At 33.8% G+C, this 25,087-nt stretch overlaps 1 protein-coding gene across 1 annotated transcript in view; it reads right to left on the minus strand.

Annotated features, from left to right (window-relative positions):
- LOC105152392 (GAS2-like protein pickled eggs) overlaps positions 1–25,087 on the minus strand; it is a 74,131-nt gene that overhangs the window by 26,054 nt on the left and 22,990 nt on the right. The window contains exon 3 of the mRNA XM_011066653.2: positions 17,602–18,099. Coding sequence (XP_011064955.2) covers positions 17,602–18,099 — 498 coding nt within the window. The remainder of the gene's footprint in view (positions 1–17,601; positions 18,100–25,087) is intronic.

The following is a 25,087-nucleotide window of genomic DNA, read 5'->3' on the forward strand; positions in this document are numbered from 1 at the left end:
GAAGGAGGAGGAGGCACGCGCGTTGGGGTCACGCGAATGTGGACCTCGAAGACGGTGATGGAGAAGAAGTGGATGGTGGAGAAAAGTTCCTCGCGGGCCCCGGCGGCGGCGGCGGGATTAATTTTCCTAGCGTTGTTATGTTAATAGATACGTCGACACGCGGAAGTATTGCTGTGGTATATACGAAAGGTTGCGCTGAACAAACGAGAAGTGTCCCGCGGCCTTTTAATGCGCTTGTCAGCGACGTTACTGCGCTCGAACTGCCATCGATTTTACAATGTTACGCGCTCACGAAGAAAGTTGCCACGGATCGAATATACGGGGTGTCCTGAATCTACCGAATAGTCCTTCGAGATGATGAAAAACTCCATTTCTATGCAGGACTATCAAAATTACTTATTGCTAATACAGCTCTTATGTATGTATAATTTTTTTCTATTAGATAGAGAAAGAAAGAGAGATAAGAGATTGCTTTCTTAATTGTAGATCAAATTTTACAAGAGAGAAATTTAATCTAAGCTATACACACACACACACACACACACACACACATATATATATATATATATATATATATATATATTTGATACGTAAGCTAATAAATTTTATACGTTATAAAATTTTAACGAATGATAAAGATTCACTCAAGTTTGTGTAAAAGAATTTTTAGTTACACTGAATTTAATAGACATGTACAGAAACATGTTATATACAGACATTGAAATAATATAGACATATAGGATACAGTTCCGCGAGATATGCCGGAACTCTTTGTAAATGCGATCACTGGAGCGTAATGCAAAAGACTTAATTGCGTGGACTCAAAGCAATAGACAGTTGGAATACGCGGAATTGAAGTTTGGCGACTGAGAGAAATACAGTGGTATGTGCGAATACATAAATAAAACGTGAAAGCTGACAGACTTATTTCTAATGACGTGATATAACAATATTAGATCCTATTATTATCTAGAATTTAAAAAACTGATAAATATGTATACATATACATGTTTATAACATTTTCTTTGACATATTAATATTGATCAAAATTTTGTGCTTTTCTACTTTTGGGAAAATAAAAGCAAAAGATGTAATTCTTTCTTCTATGTGTATACTAATCACTAATTAAATCGATTATCATCAATTAAATTTGTGAGTTAATTTAAATTAATCTACGTTAGTTGTATAGTTTAAATGATGCAGTTGATTAGAAATCATTTTGGAAATTCGTATATATTAGCAAAGGATTGTGATGATAAAATCAGCGAAATGTTGAAATTAATTAAAGATGCGTTACTGATTATCACCTTCGCATCTTACTTGTAATCGCGAAAGACTCGAAACTCAAACAAACTGAATTAACTTTTATAATCGCAACGTCTCGTCATGTCATATGTAAGAGTACACAAGCGAAAGTGGAAATTTCATTTATCTCTCGCCATTACGAATTGACCTACAACTTGAACCATTCGAGGAAACTCCCCCCGTCGTGTTGTTTAAAAATCATCCCAGCTGTTGCTATTAATATACATCTGTAGTTTAAACATGCACTTTCTAAATAAAACTCTGGAGTTGTCAACTTCAAAAGGAAATTTAATTTTATCAGAGAGAAAAGTAACAGATATTTATAAATAAAACTTTATTTAGTCAAAAGAAATTCACGTTACAAAAACCTTCATGTAATTATTGGTACTACGTTATTCACATAATTACTTTCTAAGCAACATAGTTAAATGCACGTAATTAAAACCTCAGTTCTCATTTCCATATATCACAAATAAATCAAATTATTATTGAGACATAAACATTTATAATTATATTTCTTTTACTGAATTTTACTAATAAATATTAATTCATTATCATCATCGGTATTATGATAATTTGTCAAAATCGATTTTTAAAGGAATGAAGAAGGCGACTGCTTAAAATTCACTATCCAGCTGGTCTTCCTACACAATGACTAGGAAAAAGTCGTCAGTCCGCGGATCGTTTAAGGAATATTGATTTGGTTAAACATTAATCAACACATCAAGGTGCAATGACCATCAAGAATATCGAACGAGTGACTCAAAGGTTACATCACAAGTGTTGACTTCGTGATCAGAATAGGCTAAGAAGGAATTAAAAAATCGATCATCTGATAATTTCCTAATCACAATATCTAGCTTCTTTATGACATATAGATCGTTTCAGAGGCGAATGTGTTCTGGAGGAGATAATCGGTGAGAATTTGAATAGAAAGAAATATGCATAAATATTGATGAATTCACAGAAAATAAAAAAAAACTATAACTGTTTAAATAAAAAATTGATCGGTGGGAATTTGAATAGAAAGAATTACACATAAATATTGATGAATTCATAGAAAATAAAAAATTATAAATTATAAAAATAATAAAAATAATAAATATAATTAATTTAAATAAGGAATTAGATACAAATACAGAAGAGTTAAATAATTGCGAAATCATTTAACACGAATTTATCATATGGAATATCATCGATTTGTAAGGAACTTTTCTAAAAATCGATGAAATTACATTCGATAAATTATTTATCGAGGAAGATATATGATTTATATTTGAGTTTCTTCTCAAAAAGCTTAAAGCTTGTTCTCTGAAATATTCTTGACGTATTTAATATATTTCCTTGCGGCTTCATAACTGCAGAACTGCACCTTCATTTATATGAACTTTTTCCTCGGAACGATATCCTGCAGCTTCCGCATATATGACACTTCTTCCTGAAACACTGTGTATAGATGTGTATATACGGCGGAGAAAGTGATGGAACCTCCGAACGAGATACTGATCGCTATCTTGGCATTATCATCACCGACCGATCTTCTCAGAATCGTGTGCGCACAGGGGAGGCTCGTGGGAAGAGAGGAGTGCGATCGTTTGAACGATACTGGATCTTGATCGCGAGAATACGAGTCCGATCATGTCACAAAGATTTTGTGCTTTTTGTTTATCGCTAGCGAAAGATATCGAGCGAAAGTAAGCATGGTGTTCTATTCTCGTTTAGTTTGTCTCTGCCTCTTTCGATCACTTTCCACGTTATTTATTAACAACCAATTATATAAAAACTTATCGCAAATGAAGCTATTAATAGTTAATTATTAATAATTAATATCTTATTAAAGGTAATATTCTTTGATAAGTTAATATCAATGCTATTTATTTAACTCTTGAATATATCTATTACATTAATAAATACTTATATTAAACGGACAAGATATATGGAAAGATTTAATTACAAAATGAATTTAATAGTTGACAAACAAATTAGAGATAAATAATTCTAACTACTGATACGAATTTGTTTAATTTACTTCAACTAAATTAATTTACATATATATACACATATAAAATAATAAATTTATTTTATACGTATCATAAATCTGTATTATAAGCTCATTGAAGAAATTACTGTAACTGCGAATCTATACCTGCTCATAAGATAAAATCTGTAATATTTTATAAAGACACTTAAGGTAAGTTTCATATCCTGGCAAATTCATCAAGGTGTCTAAACAGAAATAATCGCGCTCTCTACGTGTTCGCGAAAATGTTTCGACGCAAATAAGGCTTTAAATAATCTCACAAATAAATTTCCCCAGGGAAACAACACGTTGTAACCACGCACATTGTAATCCATCTAGATTTATGGCAATTCGATCGTTGATCGCCCATTACATTCGCAATACATTGTCTCGTTTCCGACTTTTGCTCCATACGTAATTTAGAATGTGAAACTGTACGAGTGAAATTTATATCTCGAAAACTCGCTCTATAAAGCGGGTGTATTTGCCGAGGGTCGATTAGAGGCGGTTACACGATCAAGGAAATCATCTAATGAAACGCCGTGGAATATTTCAACCTATCGCCACGCTCACTCCTGTAATTGATGGACGCACTTACCGCGGATAATGTAAGACTCGCGCAACACTCGTAACGCCCCGATGGGAGCAATTAATAATGAAATTAATTTCTTACCGTCTTTGTCCGTCGAGAGAAAAATCGGAAACTTTTACAAATTACTATAATATATAACAAAAATTTTTACAAAAAATATTACAGAAATTTTTTAAAAATTTCTAAATAAACCAATCAATTCTGAAATGTGATCCATTAATTTTAATTAATTAAAAATAATTTTTATGCTCATATTTCCATCTTAAATTGATTTTTTTCTGAATAATATCATGACTTTTATACTAAAAAAAAAACTTCTAATTATAAAATAGAAAATGAAAGATTTTAACAATAAAAATAACCTTATAGGTTAAAATTTACCTTCTCCCTATTAATTATTTTGTTCGAAAAGTGCGGACGATGACCTCAATTAACTCAGAATGCATTCGTGAACTGGGACAGCAGTGATGCTAAAATTGCATATTTATGCATTACGAATGAAGAAAAAGTATGTTCATGATTGAGGACACTGGCAGCAGTAAGGGTTAATTAGGAGGTCAATTAGTTCTCCCGCAATTTTATTCCGCCTTCGGCAAACGCTCACGATTTACGCGTCATACGATACGAATATGCACATCACAATGCGAATGTCTCATGTTGCATTGATAAGCGCATTGGAAGTTCATTATCGATAATGTGACATTTCAAATTAAAAACTGTCACGTACATATTGCTTCGATATCTATTAAATTTCCTTGCATACATTAATATCAAAATGAAGAAAAATATTTTTATAAAATACAGAAAAAGAACATCAACATTTTTATAAATTGTTATTTCGCAATTTTTAGAATGTAAAATGCAAAATTTAAAAAATTATCAGATAGAGTCGAGACTGAATCTTAGTGTTCAATATTTTTATGTAAATTTTAAAGTGATATTTTTCAAGAAGTTTTTTGCAGTTTTAAGATGTTTATTAGTATCATTATTAAATTGACGCTAAATTTAATTTATAATATTAATATTTCAGCTTCAGTGCAATTGTGTTTCAAGTTCGAACAGTAATTGGTGCACAGTTTATATAACTAAAAAATGTATTATATTTAAAATTTAGATAGAAATATTATCAGGCATCAAAATTTAACCCCAATTTTATTTAGTGATTCTTTATTGAAATTCTGAAATCTTCGACATTTTATATTAATTGATTCATATAATGGTCTAATATAACTTATTTATCTATTTCATTAATAAATTATTTCTCAAATTATATCTTAAAGCACCTCTCATCAATAGTCATCATCAATAATAAGTAAAAGGTGTGACTGTTTTACATCAAGATCAATTTGTATACGAAACACCATCGTAAGAGCTATATATAATACTAGCTGTAGAAAGATCGCGTTGTCCGAGCTCGTCTCTTACACGTGTCTTTTTGTACTCCCACGTTGTCGATTTTTAGATAAGGACGAGCAACGTTCGATTGCGACTGACACCATTTTTGTTTAACGACGTCGTCATGTTCGGCATTGATAGTTTCCTGAGGGCCCATATCAGGGACAAGTATGGATTTCCCTTATCTTGTAAATTCTGAACGTTTTCGAAATGTATGCATATAACTATCGACACAGTCGTAAGCCGATTGATATGGTACATTTATGATGCAATCAGTAACATCCATACAAGAATATCATTCGTAATGCCAGTTACGTCACTAACTACATCGTTTATAACAAGATACATCGTTTTATTTTTTTGAATTTATTCTTTCCATTGCTACTACTAAAAGATATTAATGATTGTCAACTAATGGAGGTAATAATAACGCTGAACTAACAACCCACGCTCGTTCGCTAAAGCTAATCGGAGTACAACACCGGCTTAAATGTCCCAACTGCAAAATTGCACAACCGGTAACGTGTAGAAAAAAAAAACGAAAAGTATTCGAAAGGCGATTGCAAATGGAAAAGAAAACAGTTATGTGGGCGGTCCGCTCCATCGTGTTCGCGCGACTCTTAATAATCGCCTCGATTTGTCAGTGCGCCGATTCTAATTAGAGCGCTTCCTCCAAGATATGTATTGTGTTGCTTTCTTTTTCCTTTCAAAAGCAAAGGAATCAGTCTGTAGTTGTTTTCAGCGTGTCGCAGTAAATTAAAAAATACCGCAAAAGGAATGCATCGCGTCGTCATTGCCGAAGGCGCGTATTCGAAGCACGTCGAACGATATTTCTGCAACTGTGCGAGTTGCAGTAAATTATCAATGGTGAAGTTCAGTTAATGATTGATGTCGTAGGCAAAATAGCATTGCAATAAACTCGGCGTAAATTCGAACTGAAATATTGCAGTTCGTGAATGAAAAAGAATGAAAAAGAATATTAAACAAAAAGAATACTAACGAAAAGAATATGGAGATTATCTTTGCATTCTAATAAATTACTAAAACTATACATAGAACGCAGAATTTTTAGTAATTTACTAAAAATGCAAACAATTCAACAGGAAAAAATGTATCGTGTGCCGTAAACTTAATACATTACATATTTATCTAATATATGAGATATATTTTTAAAAATATATTGTGATTTTTTTTTTATTCAGTAAGAGAGAAAGAGAAAGTTATTTACACGTGCATGTTGAAAAATGTCGAGACTAATGAGAGATCGTGCGAAGCATAAGGATTACTCTCTCTCTCTCTCTCTCTCTCTCTCTCTCTCTCTCTCTCTCTCTCTCTCTCTCTCTCTCTCTCTCTCTCTCTCTCTCTCTCTCTCTCTCTCTCTCTTTCTTTCTTTCCGAAAGAGAACATAATTTCTCAAAGAAATTACGTGCGGTTTCAACATTCTAATTAAAAACGTTCAACAACATGAGAGATAGCGGACTTCTCCGAATGACGCTCATCATACTTCTCAAGATGCTTCACGCTTCTCGACGATCTCTGGAACACACCCTAGAGCACCAATTAGCCTAACGAAAGACTATATAACGTCGAGCACCAGATCTCACGACGTCGCGTGAACATAAACGCGTCGCGCGCGTGAAAGGAAGAAGCGAAAAAACACGCGCTATATAGCTCCGCTGTAGGCAATCCCCGACGAAGTTAAAGCGGCGATTCAACTGCGAACGTGCACGTACGCACTACGCACACGTACGCGGCAGGTGAATTCCGGGGAATCGCGGCGCTTTGAAGGCGCAGCTTTTACAGCGGGCGGCGTCCCGGCGTCGAGCCGCGTCGGCGTCCCGGCAATCAATACGCGAGAGAGACGACGTCCCGAGTCGAGTTCTCAGCTGTTCCAACCACAGCGGCGACGGTCACGTCGTGCTTTTTCGTCCCACGATAGTTTATTTTCGTGATTCTCAAGACGTGTGATCCGCAAATGTTTACGGCAATTGAAAGCTCCGCAGGAACGCACACTTCGACGTAATCCCGTCGCATCGCGCCTTTTCACGAGAACGGCTCGTCACGCCCTTTATACAGCGATCGCGCTTGCTTGCATCCCCGGTCTGTTGCAGTCTGCAACGTTATTACAGTGAGGCGAAAATGTAATTAAGTCGGTAATAAAAAAGGATCTACGAAGTTGGTCTGCAATTTGCCATAATTCTCGTAATTTTAGATTTATATATAGTTTTTTTTTTATCATCTTATATATATATAATCTTAATAATCTAATCATGTAATTAAAAATGCAGATTCTGAATTATGCTTTCTAAACTCTTAAATTTAAAACATACTTATCAAACTGATATTGAAAAGTATGGTATAAACTTCAATTTGCAAGAAGTAAATCTTGCATATTTTAAGTGTAAAGAATAATTCGTAAAAATTCCAGAAATATTTTCTAGCATTTTTATATTTATATTTTTAAGTAACGCACACATAGATAAATATTCTGAAAATAGTTTGAATTTTTAAGATGTGCGCGAACTACTTCTATGATTACCGCGTGCTTAACGGAATTCGCATCTTCTGGTCGATACGCCCGACATCGCCGTAGTGCTTCGGAATAATTGACACCGTTTAGAAGCACTTGCAATGCACTTTATTGGAGTAACCTACATGTGCCACGATATAGAAGTTCATACGAAATATCGACATCTCAGGTCTTAGGATCCCTGAAGGATTTCTGTTGAGATTACTGGGGCATGCACCCCAAAATTTTCTTTGATCTCCCTTCCGTACAGAACTTGATTATTGACGTATCGATTTGACGTGGTAGGGTTTTCGTCTAAATTTAGGTGACCTGTGCACGACTGTGGAAAGAATCATCCATCCGAAATTATCTTACCAACCTGAGAGATTGTCAGGTTTTGCTCCAAAGTATTATAGTGAGTTCGACAGAAGTGTTATTAATTTATTAATAATTGACAAATAAATATATCAACTAATTCTAACAAAAATATTGCTATAATATGAATAAATGACATACGTATATCACTATGGTATCATTTTCATATTATAGCATTGTTAGAGTTAATTCCATAGTTAATTTGTCCATTTACTTGTAAATATTAATGCGTAATATTCTCGAACTCGTTGTATCATTTCGGAATAAAACTTAATAATCTCTAAGTTAACAAAGATATACATGCTCTAAGAAAAATGTTTGGTTGAAGATAGATAAACCGAAGATGCTGATTATATCAATCAAAATTTTTATCTCAACTAGAATCTTAATAGATTTAACCAGAAAATTTTCTAGTTGAGATAACTGAAATTTTAATTAGAATCTTTTAGTTGTCCATTTTCAACGAAATCATTTTTCTTCGTATATATTACCTAATTCTAGTATAAACATTAAAATATAAAAAATATATATATATAGATTTAATTGAAAAAAATCGTGGCTTCAAACATTCGTAATAACTTTCATGCTGATATTTGGATCCGATGTTTCATGAATCAAAATCTTTATGACTCCCTCGAAGTTACTTCATCCTTTCTAGCGATCGCGCTCTCCAGTTTGTTAGCTAATGTCAACTGATCAGCCGTTCATTTTATTTGTATCCTCGATTCACGCATATCGGATATCTGAGTCCAGAAATGATTATGCTCACCTGCGTCACGAGGCCACATATAATTACTGATCGACCCCGAAGTATGGCCGATCCCAGTATTAAATTTCTAAGCCATTTCTTCGCTGCCTCTCGGTTTTCCTTTCTCTCTCTGTTTAATTCGCACTCGGCAAACAATGATTAGCTAAGCATCAGACCGCAGGCAGACCTTGCGCGGCTCCGGCAGCCCTCTCTCCCGACATCTCAGGCTAATTGTATGTAATAACTGACATGGAGTCCCGAGGAGAGCTCAATGCCATTTATGGTAGTCCTATGCGAAGGCGCGAGCGAATTCCTCTCTCGTTCACCAGGCAAATAGTAACTCTTTCTTTCGAATCATAAATAAATCGCAATGACGATCGAAGGCCGATCGTACAACCGTCGAGGAAGATTTGAAACAGCGATAAAAAAACTAAATGAGAAAAATACTCGACAAAGTATCTGATGAATTCACTGTATTTATTCAATGGTTCAATGTCAGTTATTTTTAGCGAGACGAAATTTGATTCATGAATTACTGACTTAATAGTCTGTTATACTTCATCTGTATATAATACTTTCATTATGAATTTAACATCATAAAGTTATCTCTATATATTCTCGTTATATCTATATATTCTCGATATTATACACATAGGTGTATATCTATGATATTATTACGTTTCATATCCATTTTCGAACAAATGATTGTGTGATCATACATGTGAATGACGTGTGCACAAATATAGAATGCGCGGTAACTTTGGACTCGAAGAGAGCTTCAACTGAATCATGCCTTCTCGAAATACACGTCATTTTCAATATAACAATGTATATTTAGAAATTAGCTTCATAATTCAAAGAATACACTCATAAAAGAAATGTTTTATTTTAAGATATTAAAATGTTTCATTCTTGTCTCCATTTTTCAAACACTTAAAGTTTTAATTTTAAACTTTCTCAATAAACAAAACACTACATGTATGTTTGGATTTAAAATGTTTAAAGTTGAAATATCTTTTATTATTAAACGTTTGTTTTGCAAAGATATTTTAAACGTAAACATTTTAAACACTGAACTTTTCATAGTGTATGAAATTAGAAGTATTGTGATAACTAACATAAATCTGCTATTTATATCATGAAATAATTTATTATAATATATTAAAAATATTATAATAGAAAATAGGAAATTTTTAAATATTAAAATACCAAAGATAATTAAAATACTTTATTTGTATTATTAAAGATATACACACAGTATGAGTTGATAATTGAATAATTATGCAAAGCTAAAATAATAAAGTATTTAATATTAATAAAAAAATTATATATTTTTCTTTATTAGTGGTATTAGTCACAAAAACTTATTTCTTTCATATGACGATAAAAATATCCAACGATAAAAATATCTCGGTGTAAATCTAAAAATATTGAATTGAAATTGAAAGCAAAAGCTGTCTTTCGATAGAAATAAAAATATAGAGCATAAAATGGAGACAATCTGACCAAAGCTGGCGATGATCCAACGTGGTTTCCAGATAAAAAGAAATGTTGTTCAAGATTTCATAAAACTGTGCTTATCGCCGGAAATGAATCACGATGTCACATATCAAATTAAAACAAACAAAAAGGATGATAAAATTAACATTCCTTTCCTTTAATAAACGTTCTCTGATATAACAAGATCCGATAATTAGCGCTTGTATGTACTAAGTGATACGAATTACAAAAAGCAATGTCGAAGGTTTAAAAAAATAAGAAAATTGTAAAAGAATATCGTGAATATCGCACCGGTAAGAAAAGGTGTCTGTCCTTTGAGGTAACTCCGTCGACTTTGCTCTTGAACTTGATACGAAATGGGCTAACGGCGATCAATACGAGCTTTCGGCGCTTGCGAGGCGAAGCTCGGTCTGGTACGGGCGGTGGTAACTTTCGCGAAAACTTATAGAATCTACCGTGAGTCTCGGCAAATATTTACTTTGAAATAATTTTTTCCTTGAACTGTTTTCTATTCGCGACACAAATTATATAATCATTTTATCTCGTTTAATTTTTTCTTTTTTTTTTTATTTAATTAATGCCCGTTTCTATCAATGTAGATTAACTTTAAATCTCGGTTCAACTTACTCTTTATCTTTTTCTTATTCTTAAAACTAGAAAAAGATGAAGAGTTGAACTGAGCTTAAACTGCATTGATAGAAACGGGCATTAACCCCATAAGTCTGACTGCAGAAACTAAGCTAAATCTTTGTAGAAAATATTATATATATAAACATAGTTAAATATATATTATAAAAATTAATAAATTTAATAAAAGTATGTATCAAATTTCTTAATAAACAGTTTCCAAAAGATAGAAATAAAGGATAGCGAGATAACTAAATAATGGCAAAGAATTTTTCAAATATATTTTGCAGCTAACTGTACAATGCGGAAAGTCGCATCGCGATGATGATTAAAGACGCGCACTGAAAACGCTCGTTAAAGTGACGCAAACAGAAAATCCACGGTGCTCGACTCGCGGCGCGGCTAACTGTTCCGCTAGATAAAAAGAATATAATTGCATGTAAATTAAAAAAAAATTCTCCTGTCTTCTCACACGCTGCGAATTCGCTTCCGTGATAAGTGAACGTGCTGCTGGCAACGACAACGCGCGGTTTCGCATTGCGCCATTTACGGGCAACCGCCCGTCGAGGAAACGAAACACACACGCGTGCTGCATGATGGTATAGAATTGCACAGTTTACCTCGGCTATCGATTAGATTCAGCCTTGTTAAACGCGCTATCTTATCGTGGGCCGCGGGAGACCGCGGGACGCTGTCAAGTTATTGTGAATCATGGAAATCGTCCGCGAGCGTGCGAGCAAAAGTTCCGTAAATGCATTAGGATTTACTTGCGAAGAACACCATAAAATATATCACGATTTTGAACAGTACAAGCGAAATCTACAGATAGACAGAAAATGCTGTTACGAAAGCAAAATATTACAATCATAAATGAAAGTTTTATATAAGATTTTTTTACAGATAAAGTTAATATAATTTTTATAAATTGATAATTATAAATTTTATGCAATCAGCTAGTTATTATAGACAAAAAAACTGCGCAATGACATCAACGACTGTTAAGAGTTACAGAATCAGCCCCTTACTGTAGATTAAAAATTAGAATTAAAAAATTACACAAGTTCTGCGTAAAAAGTAAAAACTTTATTGATTTTCTGCTAAACAAAAAAATTATTAAAGAATTATAATAACGTAAAAAAATATTATATTTTATTACAATTCAATATCGTTTAATCCGTCAATGATTATTAACCGAAGACAGAGATAAAAATTATTTATTATTAAATTTGATATACAAGAGCTCTCATATAAATCTCATATTACAAATTCCTGCTATAGAATTATCATATCTCGAATGCGATTAGGCAAGTCGCGGAGTTGTTTATATCAAACGCAACTAACAAAGTCGTAACGCTCGCGATAAGATAATACGCGTGACAAGAGCGAGTCTAATCGATAGACGGCGTAAAACACGTTCTTATTCTATGGTTCCACTCGTTTTTCTTCTTTCTCCTTGAATCATCGCCGCCACACTGCCGCAAGCAAAGGCTTTAATGCAAAAGCGAATGCTTTAGAGAATGCACCTCCGCGTCGTCGTGTCTTGCGGCGCAAAGAGAGATTAGATTAATTATCAATAAAGCGGCGAGTCGCCGCTTTGAACACTCCGACATTTGACACGAGACGACGTAATCGTCGTTTCGATTCAATCGCGATTCAACATGTTCTGAGCTCAGGGCCAATTCTAACGACCAAGATCCATGGAACGGTGTAAAAATGTTAATTGTTACTTTTCTTAGCAATCAAAAGGATATAAAAGAAATTTAAATTAAAATCAATATCATTTCAAGTTGAATTCAAATCGTAAATTATCTTTTCTTTTTGTTCTCCTTTATATTCAGGCAATTAAAAATTAAAACCAGCCCAGTCCAGAAGACTACTAAAAGAAATTAAAATTAAAATAAATATATTAAATTAATAATAAGTATAAGGCTACGAGCCGAGCTAGTTATTTTAACAATAACTTGACAAAACACATGATATGATTTAGACAGTAATTGTAATAATATATAATAATTGTATCAAAAATTCGATGAAATTTATATATTATTACAATTATTGTCTAAATCATATCATGTGTTTTGTCAAGTTATTGTCTTTCCAATGAGTCGTTGATTTCAAATTGTATCAATTTTAACATTAAGAAGTTAAGATCGAAACGTGATAATAAACTTTTGTTTTTAATAACACAGCATTAAGATCTGGCTTGATTCGTAGCCCTATACTTATTAATTTTTTTAATTATTTGAGTCTTTTTTCTTGTAATACATTAAACATTATTTCAAATTAAATTCTTTCAAATCCTGAATAATCCTTCCTTTTTGTTCTCCTTAAATAATTAAAAATTAAAGCCCACCCAATTTGAAAATAGAAAAGATTTTATTAAAATCAAAATTCGTTTACTTATGGCAATGAAGAATCCACATCCGTGGGTAGCGATTACGTAACTTTTTTGCCTAAAGCAAACAGATTAAAAGTGGAAATTTTTTTATCATTGAGGGAGAAATTTTTCACTTTTCACGTTTCTGCCGTAGGGAAAAAGTTAAATGATCGCTATCCTAGTATATTTTGTTACTTTCGCAACTAAGACGTGGTAAATATTTCTGCTAATTACGGAGCCGACAAAGCGGCTTTAGCTCGCCTCTACTTTATTGGAATCGGAGGGCAACGCTTTCACAGTGTATTACTACTTAAAGCCGACGCGCGCGGCGTCGCTCGGCCTCCCCGCGGCGCAAAGTGAAATTTATCCGACGATATCAGTGTCCGATCGCGAAAATCGACGCACAATACGCTCGAACGGCGCCCATAATGACGGTCCCACGAGATTTACGCGCTCGGTCCTACTATATGCTGCACTGCTAACGCTTGCAGCGCTTACGCTATCTACCAAGGGTGTTAATGATACTACGATATCCAAGTATCCACGTCGCTTCGATACTTCCCTCTTTCCTTACAAAAATCTAATACTGGCCAATTTAATACTAGCCAATTTATTATTAAAAGACAGTAATTAATTACTTATTTGGAGTACTAATATTAGGATTACTACTGAACAACAGTGCTTTGAATACAGTGCTTAAAATAAGTATAATTAATAACTGTCTTTCGAATATTGGTTAATATTAGATTTCTATAAGAGTTGGTTTCTACATTGCAATCTTAACGGAGATTATGCGATATACTATCATGTTATACTGTTCTAAGAACGAATCAGTGCTATCATTTTCTTGAAACGTATCACATTGTGATATTATTATGAATCAATGTCCGCATTCAGCAGAACGTTTATTTTACAACTGTTGAAAGTTTTCTTCGAGCTGATTGAATTATATTTTTAGATCTAGAGAAATGATCCAATCTTAATGAAGAAATCTTTCAACAATTGCAAAGTAAATGTGCTGAATGTGGCTATTATCACTCCGTTATTATTTTAGAATACGTTTATATTTCCTTGAATTCTTAATTCACATTCTGCTATTATTAGTTTTTCATTGCTAAAAACAATCTATGAATCTTTCTTAAAAATACTAATTTCTAAATCAATAATGTAACGTCGTTATTTTAAAATTTTTTAAAACCAACATTTCTTGTATCAAATATAAAATCTGTGATTTAATGGAGTTTCATTATCTTAAATTAAAATGGATAAAAAACATTGAAATTCTTGTTAATTCCAATTTGCTTTATTCTCCGTATCATTTTCATCCTGCGTGCGATGTATCTTTTACTTTCTAGATTTAGGTACGATTTTCTTCCTGTTCCCGTAAAAAGGAAAGCTTTATTGCAACGAGCAGATTTATCGTAACATTCTGCGATTAAGTTGAAATTTTCTTTCGAAAGATAAAGCGCTCGTAAACCTTCCACGAGGTGCATACGCCATGAGCGTTTGGTGCCACGACATCGCGGGAAAGCGTCCTGGAATTCCTGTATGTGGCAAAGCCGCGACGTTATCGCCCGCCGCGGCGCTTGTAAGCCCTGGGGAAGGAATTATTCCGCTTCGTGAAATGCCGCGATTTAGCCTCGCAAACACGTATGCCAGTCGCGTGTATCGCCGCCGGTAATCGCACGTTAGACACACTCGCGAGTCGGCTAATCCAACATTTTTAGCCAATACAAGCCGGTCTCTCGATCGAGCAAAATTATTATTATATATTGCACTGCCCTTTAATCGTAAAAATAACATAAAGCGACATTACTAGACAATCATATAATAATCAAACATAATTTATTGAATAGTTTGATCAGTAATAATTTACCAATCACATTACAGGTAACAATTGACATAATTCTAAGTTAAATATTATATTTAATCAATCCTTTCAAGTATTTCTCCTATTTTTTCGAGCTTTTTATATACTGTTAAATTTATGACGTTAAATTATATTCAATTTAAATCATTTTTAACCATTTCTATAAGTCGCCACTGTCTTTCTACTAAATTATATGTCATTAATTTAATTAAAACATTGAGTTAAATTTAACTCAAGAACATGTTAATTTGATTTAAATTTAGTTTATTATTTCTTCTGCATATACGTTAATATGGATATTATTTGCTTTGAAACTAACCACAGAAATGAACTTTTACATTTTGACATACATGAAAGTTTTATTAAAAATAATAAAATATTACTTAACTTAAAGATTGATTATAATTGACTCCTTCGATATTCAACAATATAAATATGGGACAATGCAGTAAATAATTGAAATTATTGTCAAAACTCAAAAGATCATAATTCTCCCTAAATTTTGTTCGTGAGAGGAAGGAGTAGAAGAGACTATGTCAATGCTTTGTCTTATCGTAATATCTATGGCGGAAGTATAAAGAATTAAGATACGGAATGTCGATATTCCCAGAATATAGAGAATATTATGTTTCCATCAAGGAGGAGAGGTGTCGGTCGATGTATCGCGTTCTCCACCAACGGCAGTGCAATTAACGTCGAAGAAATGGCGTTATCGCGACGCCGGGCCGTCAACGCGATTCGCGTGCACGACGGGACATTTAACGCGTCGTGCGCACATCATCGTTACCCGTTAATTTATAATAAGCGACCGATAATAAAATCTCGAATAGGTCGTGCGCATACAGTGGGAGCGGTCGGCGGCTTAACCCTTTCTTTGCCAAGATATTCAGCGTATATGAGTACGAAGAAAAAAGAAACCAAAGAAACAAGACGTGACGCATTGTTACTTGTTGTGTTTTAAAAAATTGACTCATTTCCTTACTCCAAAAACACAATAACTCTGTTTTTTTTACAAACTTTAACACGACATATCATTGCCATTAAAGCATACAATTAATGATCAAAAATAGTATAAAAATGATTGTAAAATTTATTTAAATGTACATATATATCGCACAATTACGCCAAGTTCCAGAAACTATCCTTTTTTTATTATCTTCCATGATATTATCGCAAAATGCAGTCGATCTTACGGTACTTGATTTGAACGAGTAAAACTATCGACACTTCATTAAATTTCAGAAATACGACGTCTCTTGTTTCTGATCGCACGATATTCATGGCTTGAAGTTAAGATCGCCATAAATACATACGGATGGACTGAAGGGTTACGAGTTATTTTCATAGCCATGGCACGTTCAGTCGTTGGCAATGATACGGGAATGAAACGCGCGATTCGAATACGTTCAAAACCGATTTAATCAGCGAGCCATTGGAATCGGTGCTATAAATCGCTGAGAAACTTTCAGAGCTACCGAGAGATTCCAAGAAGCGTAAACATTGTTTCGAAATGATGCTTTGAGAATAAAAAAACCGAATTCAGAACATTTGAAATATGATTTGTTGAAAGTTTATAGAAAGAGAACTAAATAAAAACTTTTAGGTCTCTTATAAATGGTTTATTATAAATGCTGATATATCTTTCATTCAGCTCCATCACCCATGCAGCCTATCCGAGAAATGTCTTAAGAACATCCTTAAGATACAGGAGATTCTCTGAGCATCTTTAGAACATCTCTGGAAGATTTGTGCTGTATGCACTCTAAATTTTTGAGAGTGAAAACTTCACTCCCAAAGAGTGATAGTTGCGCCAGTCCGACAGGAAATGAAAGAAATTTGAAATTTTCATTCTTAGAGTGAAAAATTACTCCAAATGGGAGTCAATTTTCAATCTATATGGAAAGTGAATAATTTCACTCTCTGAAGGGAGAGAGAGACTGAAATTTTACTCTAATAAATGTTAAGTTTAGCTTCCCTACATCTAATCTAAAAATTATTAGGCTCATTCGAAGTGTTTTTGCACAAAATGAACGAATATGGCAGAAGAAAGCGTCGCTCTGTCTCGAGATATTAATCACTAAAGTTGACTTTTTAGATTAGGTTAAGAAATTCATTCCTGAAGGAATGAAGTAAAGTTCATTCCTTACCGGACTGGCGCAACTATCACTTTTCTTGGAGTGAAATTTCCCAAAGATTTAGAGTGTGGGCAACGGAAGCGTGGAAACGTCATTTCTCGTGTCGAGACCTATATATTCCAAGTATCAAGATCATATTTTCACTCACCAACTCGTGAAGAGTCTTGAGATCATTCGTGACGATCTGCGGCTGCGGTCCGTATATGAGGCAAGGCTCCTCCTCGTACTCGTCATCACTCTCCTCGTTGCCGGCGCCGTTCGCCGCTTTGTTCTCGGCGGCGATCTCGCGGTCGATCTGCCTCTCCATCTGCACGAGCAACGGCGCGAGCATGCCGAACTTGGCGCCGCGACGAGCCACCTCCAGCAGGCATAGTATTACATGTCGCTCGTTCTTACGCATTATCAGATCCTCGGTCTCAAAGAGTAGGCATTCGATGATGCCGAGGCTGTTGCGGCACCAATCGATGAAGTTGGAGACATTGTCGCGGGCGAAGAAGGTACCGGCCTTGGCGTTCGGCAGGTAGGGCACATCACCCACCTGGCTCATCGGTAATGCCAGAGAAGTTATCGAACGTGTCATCGGCATCTTGCGGGCTTGACGACGAGCCACGTAATCCGTCGCATATTTCCGCACGTTATTTGCATGCTGAAAAGAGAAAAAAAAAATCACTGACATCATCTGATGCGGCGATAGAGATGTGACGATTTTGCGGAGAAAATGATAGAAAGGCAAATCGCGTTTTTGCTCATTTTAATGGTCTAAAGTTTGCGTCAACGATGCTAGAAATCTTGGATGGAGAAAAAAGACCAAGAGTACGACAAAAATTAATTAATAATGCAAAATTATATTTAATTTGAGTTATTTTTGATTATTTTTGTCGTTACTGTTCTTATTCAATACGTCGTTAATTTAACTAAACAATGAAGTTAAATAATTTAACTCAAGAAAAGGTATTATCTAAAACCGTAATGTCCTAATTTACAGCGCCCTGGATTGCAATTCATAATACTCGCATTTTAAGTTAAAGTGTGTTACGAGTGCATCATGTTTCACGCCTATAACAAATGTCGATATTTTATTTCTGTCGCTTGTATGCGCATAAAACGCGATATTTCATTTCACGCTATTCAACACTTTCTCATACATACACGTCGTCTTCTCTTACATCGTGCGCATACATATGTACATATACGTTATTCAGATGCGAGGCTTGACGCGGCATCAAAATCCTGGATTTAGCGCGAGCATTGAAATGGCAGATGGCATCTGATGACCGTCATCCCCCGAGAAAAAAGGTTTTAATGCAATATCACGTTATTGATTTAGATGAGTGCGTGCCAAAGAGATTCAGGATGCTCACGCCCTTGTATGTCAAATATAAACGGAGATGATGGACAGGAAAGTGTCCGATCGTGATTCGCAATATAAATTAAATAAAAGAAGCATCAATTCTTAAGAGGCATAATTTTAAAAAAAATTTTTTTATGTGTACGATAAATTGTAATTTTTAAAAATATTATAAATTTTATAGTCACGAATTTTCTATTATTATTATTTTTTCAATATAGCCGCGAGATGTAAATAATATCAAAATAAAAAAGAAATGAATAACAGTAACCGACTCTTCACTTTATTTTTCATTAGAATACTGTTTTATTGTCTTTTTTGCCTCCAATTTGATTACGATCAATACATATATCACTGGCAATATTGTTATTTCATCCCTTTAATCTTTTTCCGTTTGCTCAATGCTCGTTTTCCACCGAACATCTGCTCAAACGACCGTGTCAACTAACTGGATGCTCGTTTTAATGACAGTTCGTTGAACCTCTACGCTGCTCAAACAGAGTTGACGCGAGATGACTCGTCAGGAGGTATTTGGGTTACGTTGGGAAAAGAAGCGAACATAGAATACGACCCAAAAGTCCCCGGCTTGTTTAAACAAAATCATATTTCGTCCGTGCAAACATCGCGCCTTACATTCAGTGTGAGTCCGCTCGCGTGCGATCGAGTTTCGATGTCACGTTCGGCTAATCCATTGTTATGATTATTATGATTCTTATTTTTCAGCCATAATTTTACAAAATTATTAAACAATAAAAAAAGTTTACAAAAAAAAGTTGCGATTAACTCAATTATTAATCACACAATTCTTTATAATTGTTGCAAAATTTTTTCAAAAAGTATAAAAAAATTACAAAGATCATAATCAAATTAACAATTATTCACTTATCTTATAATGTAATATTTATGGAAATCTACATTTTAGTTTCTATAATATATGTTTTAATTTCTTTATTTTTTTAAAAATTAGTACAAGTAACTTAAAGTCGATAGAAGAGGAAAGAGTTCAAATATTCAAAGGTAAACTTTTATCATTTTTTCAAAATTTTGTAAATAAAATAAATTGAGCTCTCGAGATAATAAAGGATAAAAATATCACTTTTTCCTTCTAGCCAATGACAGCCAATTAATTACGTTATAAAATTCTCGTGTTGCTGCAAATTGGAGACTAATACAATTTTCACGTATATCTTTAACGCGTGATCGAAATCAAGCCTTTTACGAAAGACCTTCAGTTAAGAGACGATCACAACGCGCATTTTACAAACTCGTTTTAGGGATCCCCAAGAAAACATATTTCTCGTCTGCACGTGGATGCCATAAGGTCGCGGAGCTGTTTACGCACACTCGTAAAAATCATATCTAACAGCATCCGGTTGTTTCGTCGGCCTGTCTCAATACCTCCCGAGGGGTAATATAGAGATTAGACGAGTTCGCCAACAGGCAGTTACAACCGAACGCGAGCGACGATAATGACAATTCAACAGCCGGACCATTTTGTCGAGGACTCTTAAAACTAATGGCGAGAACGTTCATCAGTTAGGGAGATGTACGATTAAACCCAGGAATAAAAGCGGTAGGACTGTATCTTTCTTCATACTTAAGATAGAATGTGCGTATCTAAAAAACGAAAGAGTTGAAATGAGCCATCTTTCGAAAATTTTGATGATGAAAGCAACCTTTAAAGTAAGAGAAGTCGTTCTTATCTTATACATTAGTTTATCTGACTTTTAATCATATAATGGCAAGCCAAGAAATTGATTAAAAAGGCAAACGATTTAATACGATACAAAAAAATTGATTCTTGATAAAGGTGGTCTTTGAAGCGAGCTGAATTAAAGAGCTAAATCATATACATAACGATTGTCAATAATACATGACATTTGTTATTTAATATTAAACATAATAGTCTCATTTTTTAATTGTTATTTAACATTAAACCGCTTGTTATTTAATATTAAAAATAATAGTCTCATTTTTTTAAATAGAACAATTTTGTTAATTTTTGTATAATGGATACAGAAAAATGATTTTCATCGATTGTCATTAATATACTGCGTTTACCTTCCACGCTGACATTATAGAAATATTGTTTTCTTTTATTGATGCATTGATCAATCCGACATCAAGCCTTTCGATGATGCATTGAGCATCACTGGTGAGAGGAAGAGCCGCATTCATAAAAAAACGAGAAGTGGCGCATATGGTAATACGGTCGGCAGATGAAGCGACAGCAGGATGTCACATTACATAGCTCCTGACCCCTCTCAGTATCGTTGTCGCCTACCAATATGCCTAATGAAAATGGCCGCTGCACATTCTACGTTTGTAAATTGGAGCGGTTGCGAGGCGATTCATTGCGCTCGAGGGGGAACGCGTACGAGTTAAACGTAACGCTGCACAACGTGGAAGGAAACCAATGAGACGTAACCAACGAGAGCGCAAGTAACCATTACTCATAACTCCGTAACTTAATTTAGTCTTCGGGACCAGACTTACGCGATAAACCGTTGCGGAAATTTATGGCTATTCGCGGCACCGCGAAATGAAGCGGCGAACGGCCGCTTATCAAAAGCATATATAGTGTGTGATCTAATTTGATTAAAATTATTAAATCTATCGCGCTAAATAGACGTCGTGATAATAATGTTATTGATTATTATGTAAATAATTACTGTAACTTTGTGTACTGCTGTGTAACATTACGGTAACATTGGGCACTACAAAGTTGTTAATATCTGTAAATAATAACTGTAAATCAATTGTGATTAATTACTGATTAATTACTCTTCAATATTTAAAATGCGTATCCCAATTTATTCGATTAAAAAATAATAAATAATAATATCTTCCTAATGTTTAAAAAAGAAAATGAAAAAAAAATTCTGATGACCAATGATTTGCCAATTAAATGTATATCAATGTTCCTTATATAATTATACAGAAACGAACAATTTTATAAATTCTAGCAAACAATTGCTACAAAGAGATAATTACGCGTTATATATGCACAATTTAGATTCCTGAGCGAAGAGAGATTAGATTCCTTATATTATTTTAAAAATATTTTTATATACATATTATAGTAGCAGTAAAATTCGAATTATCTTTTAAAAAATTTAGTAAATAATTTCGAGAAATTGTTCTCTCTATATAAGTAGATATAAATTATATTATCATGCTAATAGTATCAAATCAACGATTAATTCGTAAACTTTTCGGTCATTCTTGTAACTGTGACGAAATTCTTTGCTCGGCAAAAGCGCGAAGAGATTCTTCGCTAGGATTGTTCGCGATCCTGTCGTTCCTGCGTGCCGAAGGTTAATAAACCTCGACCATTTGTACTCCTAACAGACCTCGCCTGGCACAAAAGCGTCGTGAATCATCCCATGTTTCTACACGCGCGCTGTAAGATGCCTTCCAAAGCGTCGCACGCGCGAACAAGTATGTAAAATCGTGCGAACGTGCCTTTGCGAGTCTTTATGTGGCTGCAGCCAATGACATGTCGCGAAGTATTGTACTTCCCAGGAAGATTCGCATGTCGCCGTTGAGGTCAAAAGTGATAGATCGACGTTGAATGTTTCGCAATGAATATTCATGATTTCGTAAAAATTCAGAGACAAATTTCTGATTAAAAATCAACGAACAAGAAAATTCTGATCGTATCAATCAGAATTCTGATTATTTCAACTCTACTATAATAGAATTATAATAGATTCAATCAGAAAATTCTAATTTGTTCATGTTCAACTAGAATTCCAATTAATGCAACGAAATTTATTTTTCAATGATGGTCCCAATAAGAAGATGGTCTCTCTTTCTGAAAAAAAATGTTTTAATTAAACTAAAAAAAAGGGCTTGACAAGAATGACATTTTGGTGAGACCGAACTTACGTAATCACAGAAATTCTCTTTGTCATTCTTGTTGGATCCTTTTGTTAATTTAATAAAAACTCTCTTTTAATGGGGGGAAAAGGATTTATATTTAAGCGAAATATATTTTTAATTGCGAGAAATATATTTTAATTGCGAAATGTATTATCAAATTTATCTCGCAATTAAATACTTTTATAAAATCTTGATTGATTTCTATTAGCTACAATTTAGTGAACGATAATGATGTAACAAGAATTATCGGCAATAATGGCCTATCAAAGAAACTTCATTGGATTATAAGACAAAGCATATCTCCCTAAGTGATCGCCCTAAATTACTTAATAGACACTTAATGTCGATTAACTGATGACCAATATATAACAGCAAGGGAGGAATATCTACCGCTATCATCTCAAATTATCCCGTTATCGTTATTTGCGCGATAATCTATCTAACAGTTATCTCAAAGGTTATCAGTTTCATTCTATTATAAATTATACTATTTTAAAAATATTTTTTTATACATATTATAGTAGCAGTAAAATTCGAATTATCTTTTAAAAAATTTTAGTAGATAATTTCGAGAAATTGTTCTCTCTATATAAATAGATATAAATTATATTATCATGCTAATATAATAATATCAAATCAACGATCAATTTAATTATTAATATTATTTCAGTTTCAGTTATATGATTACGTTTAAAGTTCAACCGCAAGCAGTGCATAGTTTATATAATTAAAAAATATATTTAGAATTTACATATAAAAATATGTTATTAGACACCAAGATCTAGTCTTAATCATATTAACTTTAGCCTTTCCTCATTTATAATTTATTTATTTACATAATAATCTACATTAACTTATTACTTATTGTTATATTATTTAAGAGTATTTAGAAAATACCGCTATTACTTGCATCAATTCACTCTGCTGTATTGATACTTTCCGTTCCTTGAAAGAAAACGTTCCGCCGCCTATGAAGAAACATACATCGAAAAGGTACAATGAACCTTTTAAGACCGCGAGCAGTTACGTGCGCGGACGTCGACATTGGCATTAAAATGCGTCGGGACTATAAAGGCGATCTCCGAAGGTCCTAGACCGCCCGTCGTGACTGCCGGCGTCGCAACGCGACGCGCCGTGGCGCCTGCTCGATTTTTCGCCGGCTATTTCCGTCCGATGTTTTTACGACGCATCCCTTGTACTGCATTTCGGGAACGCGGGAGACACGATATATATTTAGGTTTTGAAGTTGAAAAAGTCCACCCCCGTGCATTCATCTCCGGTTCCGAGGGATTATGAAAAAAAGCATCCGGTCGCTCTGTGAATTCGCTTTCTTTGAGACAAAAGGAGTCATCGGTGCGTCTGGAATGATTTTGTTCGCTTGAGCATGAACGCATTTGATGTGCATCAATAAATCCTGTTCTTTCAATATTCCCGGTGAAATTAAAATATTTCAGATATATTTGTGAGAAAATGAAACGTTTCGTCATTAACTCTCAAATCTCCGCGAGAATTTATATCGTATGATTCATTATTCGATGTAATTTAGATATTTATTAATTTTTTTTATCATTTATATTATATCATACTTTATATTTTATACATTATTATTTACTGTATCATATATCATTAAAATTCTTGTATTATATAAAGTTTGATATTGGCAAGAATAATAATTTTGACATCTCAAAATACGTGTACCTGCTCTCTAATATAAGCTTTATATCATTTTATATTTTATACGTTATTATTTATTATATCGTATATTTTTTAAAATTATTTTGATATCGATAAGAAATAATTTTGAGGTGAAAATATATCTACTCTCTACGATAAGCTCTATATAAGCTTATACACGAATGATCCTTCATTTCTTGCTACCGACATTTCCGAGCATAAACAAGCTAGATAAAGGACTAGGAATTCTCAATAGAAATGCTAATAGAAGACGGCAGGAAACGCTCTTGACCTCACGTGTGTAATACATTTCCTTGATGTGTAATACGCAGAAACGAACGTGCGCTAACCTTCGACACATTTCGTTTTACTATCTTTCGAAAAGAATAATCAGTTTACAAGGACGTAAACCTGCGGTCATTTCATATGTGCGTATCCTACATAACACATAAAAGATAATATGAGAACCTTTGTCCCGCGAACGTGTGTGAAAATAGATTCTTGCTTACTTTGTGTTAAGACAGATTGACATATTCTATCCTACTTCTCGCGCAATTAACAATTCTATCCCAGATATAGTCTTAGAAGATATAGTCTTAGAAGACTTTCGCACTTTCTCTAAAAAACAAAAGTCGAATCAATTAAGAAGAATGGCAATTGTTTTAATGTTGGCAGTCTACAATTGTGAGCTAATAAAAATTCTATTTTATTTAGATTTATTTTATAG

Source organism: Acromyrmex echinatior, chromosome 4, assembly GCF_024713525.1.
Source record: "Acromyrmex echinatior isolate Ae372 chromosome 4, ASM2471352v2, whole genome shotgun sequence".
Taxonomy (NCBI): Eukaryota; Metazoa; Arthropoda; class Insecta; order Hymenoptera; family Formicidae; genus Acromyrmex; species Acromyrmex echinatior.